Source organism: Hibiscus syriacus, unplaced genomic scaffold, assembly GCF_006381635.1.
Source record: "Hibiscus syriacus cultivar Baekdansim isolate YM2019G1 unplaced genomic scaffold, ASM638163v2 tig00111758_pilon, whole genome shotgun sequence".
Taxonomy (NCBI): Eukaryota; Viridiplantae; Streptophyta; class Magnoliopsida; order Malvales; family Malvaceae; genus Hibiscus; species Hibiscus syriacus.
The window spans coordinates 1,257,473-1,281,160 of NW_024063170.1; the positions used below are offsets into that span (position 1 = coordinate 1,257,473).

General features: G+C 31.4%; 2 protein-coding genes and 3 pseudogenes across 3 annotated transcripts; 3 read left to right on the top strand and 2 right to left on the bottom strand.

Annotated features, from left to right (window-relative positions):
• Positions 1–233: 233 nt before the first annotated feature.
• Positions 234–1,775, top strand: LOC120169272 (annotated as a pseudogene).
• Positions 1,776–2,199: 424 nt separating this feature from the next.
• Positions 2,200–4,593, bottom strand: LOC120169263 (mitochondrial carrier protein CoAc2-like). Of its 2 annotated transcripts, XM_039177457.1 has the most exons (8): positions 4,184–4,593; positions 3,765–3,850; positions 3,494–3,668; positions 3,277–3,403; positions 2,992–3,176; positions 2,778–2,900; positions 2,380–2,528; positions 2,200–2,330 (listed from the first exon to the last, which is right to left on the bottom strand). In XM_039177457.1, the coding sequence occupies exons 1-7, from the start codon at positions 4,340–4,342 to the stop codon at positions 2,391–2,393; spliced, it is 993 nt and encodes a 330-aa protein (XP_039033388.1). In that variant the 5' UTR covers positions 4,343–4,593; the 3' UTR covers positions 2,200–2,330; positions 2,380–2,390. The 2 variants fall into 2 exon arrangements, with proteins under 2 accessions (XP_039033388.1, XP_039033387.1); XM_039177456.1 differs by lacking the exon at positions 2,200–2,330 and having other exon boundaries at positions 2,362–2,528.
• Positions 4,594–14,993: 10,400 nt separating this feature from the next.
• Positions 14,994–16,182, top strand: LOC120169242 (60S ribosomal protein L31-like). Its single transcript, XM_039177437.1, has 2 exons — positions 14,994–15,155; positions 15,848–16,182. Exons 1-2 carry the CDS (start codon positions 15,073–15,075, stop codon positions 16,125–16,127), a joined length of 363 nt encoding a protein of 120 aa, XP_039033368.1. The 5' UTR covers positions 14,994–15,072; the 3' UTR covers positions 16,128–16,182.
• Positions 16,183–17,374: 1,192 nt separating this feature from the next.
• Positions 17,375–17,842, top strand: LOC120169243 (annotated as a pseudogene).
• A 995-nt stretch (positions 17,843–18,837) lies between these two features.
• LOC120169241 lies at positions 18,838–22,555 on the bottom strand (annotated as a pseudogene).
• Between the last annotated feature and the right edge of the window lie 1,133 nt (positions 22,556–23,688).

Here is a 23,688-nt window from a genome sequence, read left to right on the forward strand (position 1 = left end):
ATTCAAAAGGAAGATAAATTTTTTATTATCTCCTCCAAAAGGCCCAACAGAAGATCTCCTTCCATGTATCTTTTGTAAAGACTTGAATGTGTAGGCCTTTTTTTCCAGCTTTGTGAGGATAATAAGCTGTGTGATGTCTTCCTGAAAATGATGAATAAACTTCGGATAAACGCTGTCGTTTAGGCGGTTTACTGTTTGATAAAATATCATAAATTTATAAAAACAACCCAAAACTCCTCGGCAAGTAAAACAATAATGGCGTCTTTGGTGTCCCTTCAAAACACTGGAAATTCCATTAGCTTCTCGTACCACTTGAAATCTCCAATCACTACCAAGCACTCTTTCGCTGTCAACAACAAAATAAAATTCTATTTTTCTCAAAATCCAATCAAACTCTTCCGTTAATGCACCTATGCTGCATCCGATAACACCAAAAGCAACGGCTCTGCCAGGACTTATCGCCGCCATGGTGTCATTGCTCCCCGCCGAACTACAAAAAATGGGCCTAGCCCTCTTAAATTCAACACTGAAAATCGAAACGAAAACCACCCGCCGCCTGAAATCCCGACATTTCAAAGTATTCCCGTGGATTTTATGAAGTTATGCAAAGAAGGTAAGGTTAAGGAAGCTTTAGATTATATGGGTCAAGCCGTTTTGGCGGATTATAATGATTTCGAGGCTTTACTTGATACTTGTGCGGATATGGGTTCGCTTGAATTATCCAAAAGAGTTAATGACTTCTTGAGAAGATCGAGGTTTGCGGATGATATCGAATTGAACAATAAATTGATAGGTGTTTACGGGAAATGTTCTAGTATGAGAGATGCTCGCAGGGTATTTGATAAAATGCGTGAGCGGGATTTGGCCTCTTGGAAGCTGATGATAAATGGGTATGCGGTGAATGGAAGTGGAGATGATGGACTGTTGCTGTTTGAAGAAATGAGAAATGGTGGTTTTCAGCCCGACAACGAGACTTTTCTGGCTGTTTTATCAGCCTGTGCTAGTGCAGGCAATACCGAGGACGGAGTAAAGTACTTTGAATTGATGAAGAATGAATATAAAGTTGCCCTGGGGATTGAACATTATATTGGGATTATCGATGTTTTCGGGAGATCTGGGTATTTGAATGAGGTTGTGGAGTTTATTGAGAACATGACGATTGAACCGACAGTGGAGATTTGGCAGGCAATTCAGGATTTCGCACGAATTCATGGAGATATTGACCTTGAAGATCATGTTGAGGAGTTGTTGCTTGAATTTGATCCTTCCATAAGCAGTGAGAATGAGCTCGGAGCGCCACCGAAGAAGAAACTTTTTATGATTAACATGATTGAGGAGAAGAATAGGGTAACAGAATATAGGTGTATGAACCCTTTCAAGGGAGAAGCAAATGAGAAGTTCAAAGGTTTGAATGGGCAGATGAGGGAAGCAGAGTATGTGCCTGATACAAGGTATGTGCTTCACGACATCGATGAAGAGGCAAAGGAACAGGCCTTGCAATACCATAGTGAGCGATTGGCGATTGCCTATGGTCTTATTAGTACTCCATGAAGGACACCTCTTAGGATCATTAAGAATCTGAGGATTTGTGGAGACTGCCACAATGCAATCAAAATCATGTCAGATTGTTGGACGAGAGTTGATTGTGAGGGACAACAAACGATTTCATCATTTCAAGGATGGTAAATGCTCTTGCAGTGATTACTGGAAAAACCGTAGAAAACCCTTGAATCGATTTTGTATTTATTGTTAACATCTAAACATCCATTCAATGAAATCTAAATTCAATAGCAACATTTTGTGATTGAAATATTTGTTCTCATCAAACAAGTTTTTGCTTCTATGCCCCAATTAATACGATTGTTGAACCCATGGCGACTAGTATACGTACATGCATACATATATACACGGCGTTTGCTTCTGATATAAAAATATATGTCTCAGTCCGTCAAAACCTAGGTCAGTTCTATTGTAGGTAGTCATAAATGAATCATGAATGCATGTTGAACCCATTGTAACTAGCCTACATAAATGCATACATGAACATTTGCTTCAGTAAACTGAGACAAGTACAGGACACTGATATTGATTTCTGAATAGTAGAAAGCAGCAGTATATCCTTTATTGAATTGATACTTCCAAATTATGTACAGTGTTTAGAAATCTAATCGTGAAACACTTAATTACCCCTTATGCAAGCTCCACCTCTTGCAAAATTTATCCGGTGGGGGAATGGAACCTATAGAAGCTCTAATTTTCCAGCTTAAATGAATTGAATGTACAGGTTTAGATGGCCTGATTTGGTCAGTTATAACATAAGAATTATAAAAGTGAAGCAAAGCTCCTTGCTGGACAATAAAAGAAACAATGAGATCGAATATTATTCATTATCATGTATGGATAGATGATGTTTGGGTAATACTTTTATTTGTTACCACTTCTATCACAGCTTCATCATGGGATGGAACTCTCAGGCTTGATTTCATGATGTCATAAACTGTAAAACCAATTGCCACAGATGGTACAACCTGTACAAGACACAAAATTATCAATAAAAAGCTCGCAAACACAAAGTTAACTTATTCTAACTCTTCATTTTTCTTCAACTATTCATGTCTAACATTCAGGTTCTGAACATGGGTAGAGAATATGACCTTCAAGAACTCATCAGATACACAAAAAACAGCATTAAAAAATGAATATATCCGAGTCGAACACATACCCGTATCCAACAGATATAAGTCCGAGAACATAGACGGGAAAGGGAATTTTCCTACCTTGAGGTAGTTGATGCTCAGCCCTGAAAACAATTGCTTCCACCCTTGATTTTTAGCAATCATAACAAGTGTTTCCATTGCTCCTTTCAACTCAGGGCTGTTGGATGCCAAGACCCTTTGAACCTAACGACCAACAATTCTCATTATTATTACATTAAAATTCAAGGTTTGATCACTTCTCATTATGAATTTGGATTCAAAAGAGTTTAAATACCTGCATTTGCCTCCTCACCACATCAAGAGGATATGTGAAAGTTTGTCCCAACAACCCAGCCACAGACCCACACACTAAATTCACCATTATATTTTTCTTCTGATCATCCGGGACATGGCGTTTCATCTCCTCATAAAAGTAAAACTTCAACCCCGCATAAGGAAAGATCCCATAAAGCGATGGCGTTTCGAAAAGAATCCCACATATTAATATGAAAATCCCAACAAGAATCGAACCACCAAAACACGAGTTAAAATGCAGCATCACTAGTGTTGAAACACGTACCAACACCACGATAGAGACCTCTGAGCCCTGACCCTTTGTAAGTCTTTGAAAAACAATAAAGAATTCCATTATAAACTTGTTCTGCGTTAACTACACCTTTCACATTAATCTTTGGTGGACCAACAACCTGCATTAACCAGTGTAACAGAAAGATATCAGAATATGTAGCACAGAGGAAAGATGCTGAATTACACCAGCTTTATGTTCAACTGCTTACCTGATAAGCTAACTTAGTCCGAACCAAATCGAGAGGATAAGTGAAAAGCACAGCAGTTCCACCAGCAATTGTGATGTCGGGAAAACTATTGATGATCCATCTTCGGTATTGTTCATAGGCCATGTAATGAAGTGCAGCGTACGGAACTATTCGAGCGACACTAGCACCATTTCCTCTACAGACATCCACCATAAACTAAGTAAGCAATTGAAGTTAAGAAACTTTCAGAACCAACTCTACGTTAAAGTATAATGAATTGGATATTACCCACCTGTAAAAACCCATTACTCCTTCATTCTTTGCAATCTTTTCGAATGATCCAAAAAGTCCTACGCTGTGAAATTCTGCTCTTCTCGTCTGAAACAGATTACTGTATCAATTCCCTTTTTCTATTGCAAGTTCAACCTTCGCAAATTCAAGCCATTCCCAAATATTGTATAAGATCAAATTATCAACATTGATAGGGTTTCAAAACGTTAAATCTACTCATTTTCATCAGCAATTGATGTTCAAGATTATCAGGGAAAAAAGACCATCAGGGAAGTTCATCGAATTTATAGCTCAAACCAAGTCATTTTAAACTTGATAAACAGCCGTGGATGCAAACCCATCAGGGAAAATGAATCAAAAAGAAAAAATCATAGCCGAGAAACAAGAAATCAACAAATCAAGTGAAGTTTCAAAGTTTACCTGAAACAAAATCTTGACACGCTCAAGTGGAGCAACGGCGGTCTTTGCGAACCCTCCAGCAACACCGCCAGAAACCAATTCCTTCGCAAACAAAGGCATGGATTCTATGATCCCATCAATGAACATACTCATCTCTCTTTCTTCTTCCTTCTTTTCCATTTCAGCAAACACCTTCAAGAACCGGAAATATGGAGAGAAAATAGAGATTTCTGGTACAAAGAACGGTACAGGAGGGGAACAAATACCAGAATAAGACCAGAACAGACAAGTTTCTCTCTGTTGGGGTCAGATTGGGTCGGGAAATTAGGCGGTTATTATATGTTTGGGACAAGTGACGAGTCCGAGAATTACACGCGTTCTTCCATGGTGGATTCCTGTAAGAGACGAGAAAGGAAAGGTTAATTGGTTGACGAGTTTAGTGGACCTGAACTCAATTCCATATTATATACTTTTGCTGATCAAGAATCTTCTAATGTCAGCCGTTCGATCACTGACTTTTTCTTTTATACTCCAAGAATACCCTTTTTCTTAGGGTCTCGAAATCAATAAATTCTAGGGAACCAAACAAAATTTGGGTTAAGACTTTGTCGTGGGAATATTGAATACTCAAAAGAAACCGTTCAAAGTTGGCTCCTGCACGCCGCATCTGCCGTCGTTGTACGGAAAATTCTGTTGTGCGGCAGTTAAAAAACGGTTAAAAAATGATGTGATTAGTTAAATAAATAACCAATTAAAATATAGATCGGTTATGTTATATCATTTAATAAGAAATATTATCAAATACAATAACATAATAGGTAACGCTTATATAATGTAATAAGTAGTGCTTATATAATAAAATATGTTAATTATTTAATTTGTTATTATAACATATTAGGTAAACGCCTAAAATGTTATCAATGATAACATAATCGGTTATTTATTGGAAACATTATCAAGAATAATAACATATTAGGTAGCGCTTATATAACATAATAAGTAGCACTTATATAACATAATAAGTAACGCTTATATAATAAAATAGGTTAATTATTTAATTTGTTATTACAACATATTAGGTAAACACCTAAAATGTTACCAATGATAACATAACCGGTTAATTACTAGAAACATTATCAAGCACAATAACATATTAGGTAGTGCTTATATAACGTAATAGGTAGAGCTTATATAATAAAATAGGTTAATTACTTAATTTGTTATTGCAACATATTAGGTAAACGCTTAAAATGTTACCAATGATAACATAATCGGTTAATTATTTGAAACAATATTAAACATAATAACATATTATGTAGCGTTTATGTAACAAAATAGGTAACTACTTAATTTGTTATCATTAATGATAAAATTACCTTAGGAATAAATGTTAACAAAATTTAAACTACCTATTACATTAAAATACCTACTGGTTTTTTAAGGTTGTTAATAATGTAAACGGTAAAAAAAAGGCGCTACCTATTATATTAAAATACCTATCGATTTTTTTGAAAGTTGTTAATAATGTAAACGGTAAAAAAATAGGCGTTACCTATTACATTAAAATAGCTACCAGTTTTTTTAAGGTTGCTAATAATGTAAACAGTAAAAAAAATAGGCGCTACCTATTACATTTAACTACCTACCGGATATGTTGAAAGTATTGATTCTATTTAAATAAGTATCAACACTTTTGGAATTTAAAAAAAAACAGTAATAGCGCCTATAAAATATAGATACTTTATAAAAATGTATCAATACTTTTCAATATAGCAGGTGAAAATATGACAAAACCAGTTTTATTATGACAAAACCGGTAAAGAACTACCTGATATGTTGAAAATATCAATACTTTATAAAAATGTATCGATATTTTACAACATAACAGGTAAAAATATGACAAAACCAGTTTCATTAAGACAAAACCGATAAAAAGCTACTTAATATGTTAAAAGTTTCGATACTTTATAAAAATGTATCGATACTTTACAATATAACAGGTAAAAATATGACAAAATCAATTTCATTATAACAAAACCGGTAAAGAGCTACCTGATATGTTGAAAGTATTGATCCTTTTTATAAAAATGTATCGATATTTTATAATATAACAGGTAAAAACATGACAAAACCAGTTTCATTATGATAAAATCGGTAAAGAGCTACCTGATATGTTGAAAGTATAGAATTTTTTTGTATATGTATCGATACTTTATTGAAAGTTATGTAATTTATGTTTCAAAAAATTTTAATAGTGCTTCATGTTTTTCACCTACAATATTAATTTAATAATTTCATTTATACAAAAAATTATTTGATTGTTTATATATTTTATAAAATATTATTTAGAATTTAAATTTAACAATTTTAACCAAATATAATAATAAATATGTATATATATGTTTATTATTTTTAATTTAATAATAATATATATCGTAACATAAAAATAAATCATTAGACGTGTATAATTGCTAAATTAATATCTTAAAACCCACTCAAAAGATAACCTTAAATTAATATTTTCTACAGTGAAATAAGTATGGACACTTATATATATGTATCAATACTTACCGATAACCAAAGTTTACCGGTTACCAAATTTTTTAATAGTTTTTTATGTTTTCTACCTAAAACATTATTAGTCGTTAACATAACAAGTAGCGCTAAACATAATTTATTAAATATCTTTTAATATATCCGATAACGTTACATATTTTTATGCTTTTCATGAAACAACCCCTCGTTGTATCCTACTAATCATCCAGACTTATTATATCGGTGAAACTCAAAAAGGATGAAGGGTAGGCATTGGATAATTAAGCTGATGTTGATGACCCCATAATATTTAACTAAGTTAATTGATTAAAGTCATATATATTTGACTAAATTAAATTTTATTTTGTAATATGTGGCTGAAAATTTTAGTCAAAAACAATTAATTTTTCCAAAGACTTGTGTGCACATATAAATTCATTGAGAACTGAAGGCTGAAGATGAAGGTGTTGTTGTTTGGACTAAGGATGGACATGAGTCGGGTTTGGGTTAGTTTTCGGCCAATTAGATCCGATCCAAAAATTTTACATCTTTCACCCAACCCGACTCAAAGAATATACACCCTTCTTTCGACCCGACCCGAAATTTTGAGATAAAATCCGAACCTAATCCAACCCGACCCGAAATAATAAAAAATATTATTTTTATTCAATAAAAACAGTGATTTAATTGAAAAAATAATAATATACAGATGGGTATTATTATAATTATTTCTAAATATATAAGATAAAATTATATTTTTTGAGTCGGGTCGGGTCGGATATTTTCACCATACCCAACCCAAACATCACCTTTAAAAAACCCAACTTGACCCGACCCGAACCGAATCCGAAATTTTTATAAAAATCCAACCTGATCGGGTCAGAACCCGTTGGGTTTAGATCTCATACCCATCCCTAGTTTGGACTACTTTGCATGGTTTTGTGCAGGTGAGATAATGGGAAGGTGGTTTACATTCACTTGTTATTATGGTAATAAATTATCAACTTTAGTTTATTTTAATATTTAAACTTTTATTTTTTTAAAAATAATAATCAACGTTTAGTTTTTGCTTCATTTTAGTACGTTACCGTTAAAAACTTAATGGACGGGATGACGTAACATAGCTTCGGTAGATGGATGACCAATCCAAACGATGGACCACGAGAGAATTGCGAGTCGACCAACATAGTCCAGTTTCAGGCCCATCGGATGGTGGACCATGGAGATCAAATGATGAAAAAATCTAAGAGACCATTGTCGATTTGGGGAGATTGAGGTGTTTCTAGGTGAAACGGAGTGCGGAATATTGTTCAGGGTCAAAAAGGTGTGGGCTGAAAGTTTGGGCTTCATTGGCCGATGGTGTGACGGCTAACGATTATAGACACGATAATTAGCGAGTTCATCCGTCAAGTTTTTAACGATAGGTGCTAAAATAAAATAAAAACTAAACGTTAAGTGTAATTTTAAAAATGAAAGTATAAATATTAAAACATATCAAAAATGATAATTTAAGGACTAAAAGCATAATTTACCCTTAATCTAATTGCAGCCATTTTAGATGCACTTTTCATGAAATTTTTAAGTGGATAAATAAAAAAACTAACTAAAAGTACAATGATAAAATAGGAATTAGAAAAAACTAATTAACTCTAATATGTAAAGTATAAAAAAATGTCCTTTTATAAAAATAATAAAGAAATGAAACTTTCTACTAATAATAATTTATTCCAATCATTCCCGAAATAGGATTCTCAGATGAGGAAGACAATCAACCTCCTATCGGTGATTAGTGAAATGGGGAAATCCAAATAACTCTGTAACATATAATTTAAGAAAATATAAGAGAACAAAAATAAACAGTTTAATCAAACAACTAAATATATTTACTCTACAAGAACTAATGGTTAGAACAACTGTTGATGAATTTTTTTTATGGATTACACTAAAATGTATATCTATTTTTAATCAAACAATTTTGACTTCAAAAAATTGACTTCCTTAAAATGTATGTACACATTTAATTAATAAATATAAGATAATAAGGCTTCAAAATTCCACATAAGATTATGAATATAGAAGTTGCATTATCATAATATAATATAAATTATTAAATTTGTAAATACTTTAAAATATGATGGATTTATATTTTCAATTATGGTATATTACAATGTTTTTGTAATCGTAAATTGTATGCATAAATAGTAAGTAAGATAAAAGTAAATTAGAGGTTATTAAACTACATTAAAATAATTATTTTAGTTATAATATTTTTCAAAATTATAAAATTATCATCAATTCTATCAATATTTCATAAAATAGTTATTGAACTTTATCTAATTATTACAAAATGGTCAACAAATTTATCATAACATTCAATGACCAATTTAAAATAATTTGATAAATATAATAATTATTTTTTAAAATTCAAGGATCAAAAAGATGATTTGATTAACATTCAATGACCAGTGGTGTACTTTATCCAATGTTATATAGGTGCCAACGGAGCTCCCAATTGTTTAGGAACGGTGTCGAAGTAATTTCGAAGCGCGCACCTGAAAGGGACAATTTTTTACGAAAACGTGTAGCACAACGGAAAGAAGAAGAAAAGGCTTATTATATGGGACGACCAAACGGCGATAGAACGTTGGGCAGTGCAGTGCGTTTCGTAAAAACATTTGCCGTCGTCATTCTCTTCCTTGTAGTATCGGTCGTGTCTGCTACCAATAATGATTTCCAGGTATAATACTATCCACAAAACTCCATCTCTATCTTTTTCCAATTAATCTGAGAACTATTCCAATGATCAATCAGTCAATCCTTATTTTTAGATTTTTTAAAATATTGTTATACTCCTAAATAATAATAGTCGTAACAACAAATTAAAAAAAATTACACAGTTAAAATGTAGCAGATCCTGCGCAGCTGAGAATTATAATGGTAATCTCCTTTTTCTTCTCCTCTCCAATCACTTCAATTGGTTTGATTTGTTTTTTCGTGACTAATTACTGAATTAACGCAGCGATTGAGATCCGATACGAGAAATATTGCGGCGTAGGGTGGTCCGGATGTCCTGGAGAAAAACCGTGCGACGATCTAGACGTTTGCTGCAAGATCCATGACGAATGCATCGAGAGAAAAAAGTCGAACCGTTCTCTCGTTCATCATTTTATTTGCATTCTACATCCACTTATTTGCTCGATTATGAATTTCTTCCTCTTCTTCTTTAAGGTATGATTTGTTAGAAAAAAAGAGTGAATTAAATATTTACATTGATGTATTTAATATTTATATTAAATTTAGAGTCTTTTTAAATATTGTAAATTAAAAAATATGGTTAATTTAAATATTAGTATGATAATTACTCTTTTAATATGTTAATTTAAAATTGTATATGTTACTTTTTTAACTTTAAATATTAAAAGATAATTATATATTTTTGTGTATTTCAAATTAAAATACTATTTTTTATTTGAATAATAAAAGGAATGTATATTTGTTTAATATTTTAAATTTAAAAGATATTATTATCTATTTAAATTTAGGGTTAACTACACAGATGTTCACTTATGTTTATGTTTTGTTCACTTTTGGTCATTGATTTCAAAAAACATAAGATATGGTCACTTTTGTTTTTATCTAATTAAGATATGGTAATTTTCGTTTTTATTTAATTAAGATGTGTTCACTCCGAGTTAACTGCCGCTAACAACAGTTAAATATTTTTTATATAATCACACATTTGGTCTCTGGTATTTACATATTCTCTCAATTTAGTCATATTTTTAATAAATTAAAATAAATTTAATCCTCTAATTGAATGATGTCACATGTCATGCCACGTAGAAGTGTTAAAAAATACCTGACCCAATTAACATGACCCATCGACCCACCGACCCAATTAAAAAATATCATGTATTTATAATAAATATATTCGATTTTTCGGGTCGAGTACCTGGCCCGCTATTTTTTCGGGTTTCTATGTCGAGCATGGGTCACAAAATATTGGTTAACTGGGTACCCTCCGATTAGGTACCCTATTTATTATTTATTTTTATTTTAAATTTTATTTTATATTAAATTTTTATTCATAATTCTCAAATTATTTTACTCTAATATTCTAAAATCCTAATTTCTTAAATTTTTTACACTATAATGTTCTACATTCTTAATATCTTAAATTATTTCACATCAACGTTCTAAATTATTTTTAAAATATTTATTTTAAATTTAAAACATTTGAAATTTAATTATATTTCTTTATTTTAATTTTTAATAAATTTTATTTCAATTATGTAATTTGAATTTTTAAACTTTATGTTTGGATTATATATATTATATACTTTTGAATTTTAGAATTTTAGAATTTTAATATATATTTTTTTAAAAATAATATAATTTAAAAATATATGAATCGGGTACCCGTGACCCGGATTATATATATAATCTATATATATTAATTTAAAATATTTTTATATTAACTTATTAAATATATTTTATTATTAACTTAATTTAGAAATATTTTTTTATTTAAAAATATATAATTTATTTTTATTTATTAAAAGTATGAATAAATTGAAAGAATATGTGAATAACATGGACCAAATGTGTGATTATATCAAAATATTTAACTACTGTTAACGGCAGTTAGCTTGGGGTGACCACATCTTAATTAAATAAAAACATAAGTGATCATATCTTATGTTTTTTTAAATTAGTGACCAAAAGTGGACAAAACACAAACATAAAGCAAAACGTGAGCCTGGAACCCATTTGTTGAGTCCTCTCGGAGCCTTGGTGAGGGAGAAAAAGACTTTTAGTATCGATCCTTGTTTAGAGAGCTACCTTCGTTCCTCTCAAATCAGTATCCCTTTTGGCGCTTTCTAACCCTTAAATTTATATATTAAAAGATATTTGGGTGGAGTAAATCTCTCACGTTTAGTATTTTAAATTTAAAAGATATTATTGTCTGCGTAAATTTAGATATTAAAAGAGATTTAGTAGGAGAAAAACTCTCTCGAAATTCCCCTATAAATACTGAGTAAATATCTAAGTTTTTTAACAACTCAGAATTCAAGAAGTTTTCTACTCTTGAAAATATTTTGTCTCATTCTCAGAAAATATTATTTCTCCTACTTAGTTTCCGGTGATAGTCGAAGGCAAGTATCGTTTGTGATATCTATTGTCGTGCTACTATAGCTAATGATCTAGTTGTTGTATCCTGGGAGACAGATGACCAAAAGATCTCGAGCACCTCAGAGTGGCTGAAAATTTGTCTTAAGGAAAATGTGTAACGATATGCCTCAACTAATTCTGATCAACTGAACAAAATATTAAAAATAATTTTTTTCTTTATATATTATTTTAATTTATTTTAAGAAGTTTAACTTCTTTGAATTATTTTCTCATATTGATTTCGCCTCAAATTGTTACCGTGGATAATAATCTCAAGGAAAGAGTAAATTGGTTTTATCCCTTGTATTCTCTTAATTGTAATAATATTTGTATTATTATTATTTCATTATTAGTATTATCTCAGATTAATATGAGTCATTTTTCTAATAATCTTAAGATATATTTTATTTTATTCTTATTTTTCCAAGATCATGTACAACTCATTTGAGTTTAATCCTTATGTGCATAAGAAAAATCCTTATGTGCATAAGAAAAGTACGAAAAATTCGACATAATAAATATTGAGCGGAAATCAAGAGAAATTTATGCCAAAGGTAAGTTTTCTTCAATTTTGAATTCTCTAAATTTCAAATGTTGAGAAATAATTTTTTAGTTTAATTTTTAATGTGAGATATGACTCCATTATTTTGTGTGTAGGAATTCAAAGATAATTGGATTCCAAAAATCTTTGCAAGATCTTTGTGATTGCGCAGTTTGTGGGGAACACATTGAATCTTGACGGTTAAAGTTTTGATTAAGAACGGTGAAGTTAATGATCAAGAATTCAAGATTCGGTTAACAACGATGAAGTTAATCAGGTAGGTGAAATTTAAATATTTTCCTTCAATCCGATACGATTCGAAACTTATTCTTCTACCTTTCTTTAAATCTAAAACATTTTAGATATCGTGGGAAAACGATATAAGCGAACAAATACGTTTCGGGATTACTAAAATCTCAAAGTGGACAAATCTGTGTAACATAAATTATCGTGGAAGTAACTACGGTACAAATTTTGTTTTAGAATGTTGATTTTGTTCGATAACAAAATCGAAAATAAACAAGAATTATTTTATGTTTATTAGAATCGTTGGTTTTGTATTTGAAATCAATTGAGATTTTAATTTTATCGCGTAACATAATTATTTGATTTCTATTCATAGAAATCGTGGGAATTAACAACTCTATTACTGGTTTGTTTTAGAATTTTAGTTCGTGACTAAATTATGTTAATTGAATAAATCAAAATTCAATGTTGGTTTATTTTTAGAATTATTTCACGTTAAACGGAATAACGGGTAATCGCAGTGATTCACCTAATTCGTGATTTGGAATGTTGGTTCCAAGTCAAACTTTAAATTTAAATTCAATGGTGTTTGATGGTTGTAAGCCACAACGAGAAGCTTGTACAATTCTAAAGATACAATTCTAAAGATAACATAAGATCTCGAGATTTAGTTGGAGAAAACTTTAAATTTAAATTTAAATATTAAAAGATATTTAATTGGAGAAAAACTCTCTCAAAATTCTCCTATAAATACTGAGCAAATCTCTCAGTTTTTTCACAACTCATAATATAAGAAGTTTTCTACCCTTGAAAATATTTTGTCTCCTTCACATGAAATATTATTTCTCCTCTTTAGTTTTTTGGTGATAGTTGAAGGCAATGATCATTCATGATCTTTACTGTTGTGCTACTATAGATGATTATCTAGTTGTTGTATCCTGGGAGACAGATGACCAAAAGATCTCGAGCACCTCGGAGTTGCTGAAAATTTGTCTTAAGGAAACTGTATAGCGATAGACCTCAATTGATTCTGATCAACCGAACAAAATATTAAAAAAATATTTTTCTTTCTATATTATTTTGATTTATTTAAAGGAGTTTACCTTCTTTGTATTATTTTCTCATATTAATTTCGTCTCAAATTATTACTGTAGATAAGAAAGAGTAAATTGGTTCTATCCCTTGTATTCTCTTGATTATAATAATATTTGTATTATTATTATTATTATCTTAGATTAATATGAGTCATTTTTCTAACGTAAAATGCCATGAAGATTTCAAGATTTGTATAAAGAAAGTACAAGAATTGGGAAAGTTGGATTTTCTTGGAAATGTACAATTGAGACGGCGGTGGATACTATGACGAAAGGTATGGCTGTGGCTATCTTACTGAGGCAGTTGGACAATATCAAGTATGATAAACTCTGATCTCTCAACTTCGAATTTCATTGATCAGGACTTGTCATTTGTAGGTAGATTGTTTGTTCCATTAGATGCAGACTTTATTGAATTACGTTCTGGAGCATTTTTCTATTTTTGATTCCAATTTTAATATACCTATTGTGGTGTTTTTCAATGAACAACAAGAATTCTTGTTCTTCCTTTCTGTCCAAACAGCATCATTGGTTCTGATTTCAGTTTACTCTTGTCATTGGGACTTGAATATAAACCGATATTAATTTATTGAAAATTTTGATTTGTCATTAATTTGATAACTTACTTTTATTTTATCATGTCACGCGGTTATTATTTAGTCCTAAAAGATATGTATATTAAAGTGGGCTACATCACCGTTTATAAACTTTAGGATTTTTTTTTTTTTACAAATTAGTTTATCTCAGCGATTAAAAATAATTATTGTTTCTAGAAGTTATGAGTTCGAGTACCAATGATTATAAAGGTGATTGAGCTTGTCAAATAGTTGAGAATACTTTATAACAAATATTACTTTATAATCAACTTAACCTATTAAAAAAACTTTAGGATTTTCTTTTTCATTTTTAGTGTGAAATTAATATCCCTCGTCATTTTAAGGAGTAACATTTTCCCCATACTCAATTTAGTGAAACCTTTATCACCGGACATCGTCACGGTTGTCTATTTTATTTATTTCATCTAATTCTGATTTTATATACAATTAATAAAATATATTTATGTAATATTAATAGGTTTTTTTATATCAAACGAATAAATATATACAACTCCGTGGGTTGTAAAAAGGCTTCTAAATCTAAGCCTGTGTAAAAGAAGAGGTTTGGGCTTAAAGAGATGGTTTGGGTTAGATTTTCAACCCAAAATCCAGCAGGCGAACTCTGAATACCCTAGATTGAGGAATCAATATATTTCCTTCCGTCCTCCTGTGGTTGCCTCTCTTATTCTCTGTTGTAGCTTTCTGCTTTACTTCTGTGCATTAAAAATGGTTGAGAAAACAAGGGGAAGGAAGGAAGAGGTAGTGACGAGAGAATACACTATCAACCTTCACAAGCGTCTCCATGGCTGGTAATTTTTAATTGTTCGCTCCTTTCTACAGAATTTTCATTCCTTACATTGATCGCTTCTCGTTTCTATTCTTAGTATTCTGGTATTTGCTTTCTGGATCTTTGTTTGGTGTGGTTCTAAATTAGAATTTTGCTTAGTTTATTACTTTTTTCACTCCAATATTTGGATGATTTGTTTCAATCCCTTTTGTTAAACCGACCTTGTTTTTGCGTGTTTACCTTGTTTATGATCATGAATTTAATTGTCTAAGCAATGTTCTTTCATGGGAATAAGAAGTGTGGATTTTAAGGTTTAGATTCATGATGTTATTCATCTGTTAGAAGCTATAGATTCGTGAATTAATCTTAACTACATCTGCTTTTAAATTCGATGGCATAAGAAGTTATTCATTCAACTTAGTATCACATTGTTTGGAAATAGGTTTAATCATATTAGACTTGAGTTTAATTTGAGATAAAATCGAATTGCTCAAGTTCACTTAGTGTTGATTAAGCTCATTTATCTATTAGACTTGAGTTTTTATTCTTATGCTTTGCTTCAAGCCCGATAATTTATGCTCAAGTTTTATCTCAAATTGAAAAGGATCAACTGATCAAGTAGGATTTAATCTTTTCCTAATCGAATCCGAGTAGGTAGCAAGTATAGTCGAGTGACATATGTTTCAATAATCTACTTGGTAATCTTGGAAACAGCACATTCAAGAAGAAAGCACCCAAGGCGATAAAGGAGATAAGGAAGTTTGCAGAAAAAGCCATGGGGACCAAGGACGTGAGAGTTGATGTCAAACTAAACAAGCACATCTGGAGCAGAGGGATCCGAAGTGTCCCGAGAAGGATTAGGGTCCGCATAGCTCGAAAGAGAAACGACGATGAAGATGCAAAGGAAGAGCTTTACTCTCTAGTAACTGTTGCTGAAATCCCAGCTGAAGGACTCAAAGGTTTGGGCACCAAGGCCATCGACGACGATGAGTGATCTTTTGATCTCTAGCTTAAAAAAGATTGCATTTTGTTCACCAACAAGTTTACATCTAGGTTTCAGTGTCTTGGTTAGTTTTCGATTTTGAATTGTGAGACTTATGTTTTCATCGTATATTTGGTTTATTGTTGTTTACACTTCTATGCCCAATTCAATTTTATATTTCAACGATGGATTTAAGACTTGGTTCGATTGAAATTTTTCGTTGATTTTTACAAAAATTGTTGTGTGCTTATTGATTTATGATATTTTGATGATTAAACGGTCCCAGATATTAATTTATAACATATGTATGTTTAAGTGTTATAAGTGAAAGTATAAATGTAACAATAAGAACAATTACAAATGATAAAATCCAAGTAATTATAGATAGAATAACCATTTTAATGGAATTTTTTATTAATCTGGAGTAAATACAAGATAATATATGTTCAATGATAACTTTTAATCTTTTAATATAAAATTAAACTAATAATTAAAATGTATTTAAAAATGTATATATTAAATTTTAAACTAATATGATTGTATAAAGTTAGAATTAACTATACACTATAGTATATTATTTATTATAAAATTAAGTTGATATATTTTTATGATCGCAAGTTTTGTGAAATCATGAGCAAACAAAAATAACTAGACACATTTTTCTTTAAAATTTTACGTAAATATATGAATTTTAATAATTTAGAAAAATTCTTTGTATGATATTTTGATATATAATCTACATCGACAAAAATATTAAAATAATTTAGTTAATATATATTTTCAAATGGCCCCCTCAAAATAAAATATTGAGTTCTGCCACTGAAACTATCAGTTTTAGTATCTAAACTTTTAATTTTTTTAAAATTATATCTACATTTTAGTTTTCATTTCATTTTAGCATCTCGATGTTAAAAACTTAATGTGTTTAATACTTAAACTATTAGTTTTGATTCGTTTTAGTACCTAAACTTTCAATTTTTCCAAATCTCAACGTTAAATTTTGACGATGGTACTAAAATAAAACAAAAACTAAACTTTAGACATGATTTTGAAAACATTAAAAGTTTAGATACTAAAATAGATCAAAAATATAGTTTTAGGTGATAATTGCGTAACTTACCCTTAAATAACATAAAACTTTATTTTTATTCATAAAATAAAGCATTAGAACTTTGGATCTTAATCCGACCCAAATTAATCAAACATTATATACAGTCACTAAAACACTAACACTTGTGTCTGATATTTCGCTGTGAACCACCAGATCCAAAGAGATTAAAAAAAATTAGCAGTTCAGCAACAAGGACAATCTTATTGACGATTCCGCCATGGGTAAATCTCCGAAGCTACCTCACTTGGCTTTCTTTTTTTACTACTTACTGCTGTTTCCCACTGATTATTCTCATTGATCATTTCAGGTAAGGTTCACGGATCTCTAGCTCGTGCCGGTAAGGTGAGAGGCCAAACGCCTAAAGTGGCGAAGCAAGACAAGAAGAAGAAGCCCCGTGGCCGCGCTTACAAGAGGATGCAATACAACCGCCGTTTCGTCACCGCTGGTCTTTATTCTTTCTTTCTCTCATTTCATTACGTTTACTCTGTGGTGTTATATACTCAAATTGGATTCGTTTGTGTATGTATTGATATTGACGAGTAGTTTGTCTTAATTTCTGGGTTCTGTAGTGGTCGGATTTGGCAAATAGAGGGGTCCGAACTCATCTGAGAAGTAAGAGCCATGCGATTGAAGAAGGCAACAAGTCCTGTTTGAAACTGCAAGGGATTAAGCCTGTTTTCATGCTTTTTTGGTAATGTTTACGATATTTCTGTTCACTGTGATCGAGTTAAACATCAATTTTGTCAGCTAATTAAAGATAATGAGATTTTGGTATTATTTAGCTTTAATGAGCTTTTGAAATATTCAGATTTGTTTCATTAAAAAAATCTGAGTTGTATGCTAATATGTTAACTAATATATGATAAAATTTGATATCATAATCTCAAATGACTATATATTTCAGTTCTCGTAATCTCAAATGACTACATATCTCAGTTGATACGTGAACTTTCAACTCAAACTATCATTAATATTTTAATTTGAAATGATGAGTTTAAAATATAATGAATAGTCGAGAAATTATTTTATAATTTTTAACAATTGAGAGACTTAACAAAATAACTTCCTATAATTAAAATAATTCTTTAATCATATATCACTTTGTGATTTTTAATAATTAAGAAACTTAATAAAACATTATTTATATTTGAGAGATCATTTGTGTACTTTAATTTTTTTTAAATCATTTAAAAATGCTAGGAGTATTATCTAAATAAAGCATGATCCGATCTTTGTTTTAAACCGCTTTCATAAGAATACGTGAAACGATTGTAAACACAAACATTGATTGAGTATGTTATAACCTTATGTAATATAATTAATACTTGACAACATACATGGTTATGCCATTTTTACATTGATTTATTATGGTACTGATTACTGAAGATTATAACTTTACATTAATTATAATTAATAATTAATAAACATATAATGAAACCATTGTCTGATTCTTGAACAAGCCTCTTCTTTTCTTAATTAATTTTTCTGAAGAAGTTTCGTAATCTCCAACACTACTATAATACATTAATACTACTTTTCTCTTATCCTTGTGGTACTAGTTACAGAGAAAATATAACTAAACGATAAAGACGATGATTAGCTTGAGCGAGCTGACTCAGTTCACCAGGTCCGAAACCCAATCTAAGACCGGATTTTCGTAACACTGGCCCGAATTGACCGTCTCTAAAGAGTTCTCTTTACTCAGTTTCTCAAACATTTTTGAACGAAAATGCCTTCCCCACTCAACTTGTTCCATCGCTGGCTCTTCTTCATCCCAGAAATCGAAGTACCCAATTCCAGGACGGGACACGTTCCGGGTCGGAGTACTAGGCAGGCTACATAAACCGGGTCGGGTCGCTGCCCTTCCGGGAGACCCGAAACCAGGTGAAGGCGGCAGAGACTTGAGTTGACCAAGCTGCATGCTCCTCAAAGAAGCCACCATGCTGTCAATAGACGGCGCGGAGGAACAGAGAGAACCACTAGGCGAAACCGGCGGTGAAGACTTAGCCGGTGAAATATCATGAGAATCGGCAAAGTTGGCCACCCTAAGCTGATCCTGTGTCAAAACCATTTTGAACATTTTTATATTTTAAAAATAATTATGACTTTATTAAGAAATTGAGATTTTGAATTATTTTAAATTGGAGTCGTCATCGCCCTTTGAGTTAGATTGGTCGAATACCTAAAAATATATTTTAAAAAAAATTTAAGAAAAATCATTTTTAAGACAAAAATTTATTTGCTTTTTCAAATATTTATTTTTTAAGATCCGGGAGTGATTACGCGTAGGAAATGATTAGAACCCCACAACACCCAAATCTAATACTTAATCACTTATACATTGTAGTAAACGGTGGACATCATGAATTCACATCAATATTTAAAGTGCGATCAATTTATTGAATAATCTATTTCGAATTAATTATTAAGAAAAATTCTTCAACTTAAAAAGAAATATCGAGATTTGTAATCTTCCATCATAAAATCTATCCCAATTATTTTTTATCGGTAAAAGAATGTTCCTTTCTTGAGTTGTTAAAAATAATTAATCGAATAAGAATTTAATAGCGGAAACGGCATGATATAATCCCTTGCCTTTTCTAAATGTATATAATACCAATAAATTGAATTAAAATAAAAAGAGGCAAGTTAAAACATTACTATTATTTTTAAATAAACGTTTATATTTATTTCAAGTTCACCGTTTATTCGAATATTATATTAAATCACACTACCTCTATAAAGTGGTGTTTTTCACACATATTCAACGACGTGTGTTCTTGAAAATGTTTGAATGAGCTTAAACATTTTAATCAAGTACGGGAGACACAATATTAATACAAAGGTTAATTCATAAATTAAATTAATATGAATGAGATAAAATAGTATAATCAAATAATCAGTATATATAAATATACAGGATTAAGAAAAACTAATTAAACATATACATACATATATGATATAACCTAACAGTAAAATATTTACTAACATATACGTATAAATGGATAAACAAAAATGTGTTAAAAATTCTTTATGAAAACATTTATTTAGTATACAAAGCATTCATGAGCAAAAATATATAAGTATATAAATATATAATACATAATACATATAAATATAATGTAGTAAGAATGGAAATGAAACAACAGGACACATTATGTAATAATTACAGGAATTAAAGCTTAATATGGTCAAAACAGCAGGGATTAAACTGGAAATAAAATCAAAGTTTGAGTCCAAGTCAAAGTTAGTGACCAAAATGTTTACATAACCAAGCACGAGACTTCAAAGAATGAATCACACAATTTTATATATTTGTAAGTACAAAGGACCAAAATAAAACGAACCAGAAATTCGGAAGGGTAAATAAGAATTATACCTAAAAGCAACAATATACAAAGCAATGACTGAAATGAAAGATTTGTAAATATTATGACCGGAGTTAAATATTAACGAAAATGGTATAATACAAAGGGTAATGACTTAAATATATACATAGAAAATAGATGCTCAAAACAAGATATCACAGAGTTTCACTAATGACTAAAACAAAATATTACACATGAGCAAGGACTTAAACTGCAATTAGCCCCTGCGCTACAAAACGCATGAGACTTGCCCCAAACGGCATCGTTTGCACTCGATATATATGGCTAAAAGCCATACCTGAACCGGCTACCATTTTCCCATTTGCTCCATTTCTTATTTTTGCCTAAAAGGGAGAGAGCCAAAAGCTCTCAACCTCTCAATTCTTTCTCATATCCTCCGCCGAGGAAAAACCCAAAAAACATCTTGCCACCGTAAATATATGGTCCTAACGGCGGCTAAAAAACAAACAAAACCTCTTTTACTCTTATACCCCTAAGATTCTAAAGAAACCACTCAAAACTTTCTTCTTGAAGCCCCAATAAAACCCACAAAACTCCCCATTTTCTAGATCTAAAAGGCAAAAGACTTTTTACCTTCGGTATGATAATTAGTTTTGGCCTCGACGAAACCCACGTCGGTGGTTGTTTGAAAAGGTAAAATCTTTTTGTTTTCTTGGTTTATTTTCTTTTGATTCTTCTTCTCTTCGAATGACCCCTTTCTCTCTTTGGGTTTTTCTATTTTTTTTTCTTCTTTTGTTGTTCGAAACCTCTCTCTGCCCGATTAGAAAAAATCCCCCCTTTTCATTTTGCTTGCATATAGATTTATGTGCGATTTTAGGGTAGGAATTATTAGATCTGCTAATAGGGGAATGATTTCCCTATTCTGGAGTATATGAAATCCCCGAAAAATCAGGATTTAACCCAATTTTTAATGGATTTTGATTTGGTTGGATTGATTTGTCCTTTTCTTTTACTGTTGTTGATGATTTCCTATCACTGTAGGTTGAAAATGGTAGCGTCACTAGGTGACGGCGGTGGCTCAACAAGATAGGGAGAACGGAAGGTTGGCGCGTGCATCACACATGCGCCATCGAACGACCAGATTTTGATATTGACGGCGGTTGTTGATAATTGTTAGGGTAAAACTCTAAATTCTAAGCGATCTGGACCATTGATCTTTCTCCATATCCAACGGTGGAGATTAGAGGCGGCTAGAGCTAAGGGTGAAAAACCTAGTTGTTTTGGTCATGCGGGCTTCATTATGGGCCTGAATCGGGTGGGCTTGAATGATGTTGATGGCTGTATTGTTTCCTGGTGGACTGGCAACTAGATGGGCTTAAATGTTGTTGTAGTTGGGCCCTTACAATTTGGTTTCGATCCATTTCTAACCTGTAAAAAAAAATAATAATAATAATAATAATTAATAATTAAAACCCGAACAAAAAAAGTGTCTAGATTGTGTATTAGCAAAGAAACATATCCGACGCTGACAACCCGATCTTTGCACGGCAGAGTCCAGTAACGAGCCGGGTGGAGCAAGCTCTAGAAATCACCGTGAGCGAACTCGCACGGTTCATCTTTCTGACAGTTCCCTTTCTTGAAATTGGAGCAAGACATGCCGGAGTAATGATCCTTCCTCTGGACCCTCCGGCTAGCTTTTTCGCCGTGATGAGTGTACGAATACTCCTTCCAATCATGCGACCGGCCACGCACGCACCTCCGGACTTTGAACTCAAGCATTCGGAAATGATCGGGGGAGTAGGTATCGACGGGAGAATCCGACTCCTCATCCGGGGTTCCCCTGATGACAAGTAACATTGCAGCGCTGCTAACGATTCCCGGAGGTAAAACGAGTTGTCGTTATCGCCCAAGTGGTTGTCCGCCATTGGATCGTCGTCAAGATAAGGCCAAGGCGGAATATGGACCGTTGGATTGGGATGATGTAGTTATCGGAGCATCATATCTTTTGTTCCGACTTAAATGGCGTGCTTTGGATTTGTTAGATTTGTTTGCGTAAACACCGGCAACGTTTGATTGGCTTATAAAGCAGAAGCTGGTAGTGGAAAGTAGGGGAATTTAACCATGGTTAGGTTAAATCTTAACCATAGTTTGTTGAAAATCAATGAGGTATAATTTTGTATGTTTCCGCTTTCCATTTCCATACAACTTAAGGGTGGTTATCTATTTCGAGATAGACAGTGTTTAATTTGTACTCGTTAAAATTTTTTGTGTTCGACTTAATTTGTTATTTATTAAAATTTTGTTTGATTTATATTCATTAAAAGTTTGTTATTTTACTTGACTTGTTCGTTGAATTCGTTTGTTGAATTCACTAAAAAAAATTATCTGTTTTTAAATCTAACAAGGTAAAAACTACTAATACCATATAAACTTAATATAAATATAAATTAATAAATTTCTAAAAATATTGATCAAAATAATATGTGAATCAATTTCACCGTCTAAACTTCAAAAATAATAATCTACAAATATACCAAACTAACATATTAAAACTAAAATATCAATATGCAAATTCGTCAAAGTATCAAAATAACATATTAAAAATATTCTCGTAAAAAATTAAGTTCAATGATACATAATAAATCTTTAAAATAAAAAAAAAAACATCTCTTCACTCTATTTGTTGCTTGTCATTATCAAACTATTAAAAATTATAAAATATTTAATAAATTATTCGTAAATTTATCGAATCAAGTTTTACTTTATTTGATCTAACTCGTTAAATCTCTCTCAAATTTAAATTCAAAGAGAATCCAACCAAATTAAATATTTACTAAATTTTGGATTTGCTCAACTCTTTAACCACGGTAACATAACTAAGAGTTGATAGCTTGATATGGATGAAGGGAATGTTGGAGTTATTGGAACTTTCAGATAAGTGGAGGTGAAAGTTCCTGTTTGATCGCCACGTGTTTTCAGAAGTTAGATTTAACAGATCAATGATACGTAGTTTTACTTTGTAATAGGTTCGACATAGTTCGGTGACAGAGCAGTGAGGTGATCGAGGCTTTGGAAAAAGTAATCCGGCTAGATCCCTTGAGTTCCAAAAGCGCTGGAGCGTCAGATCCGCAGG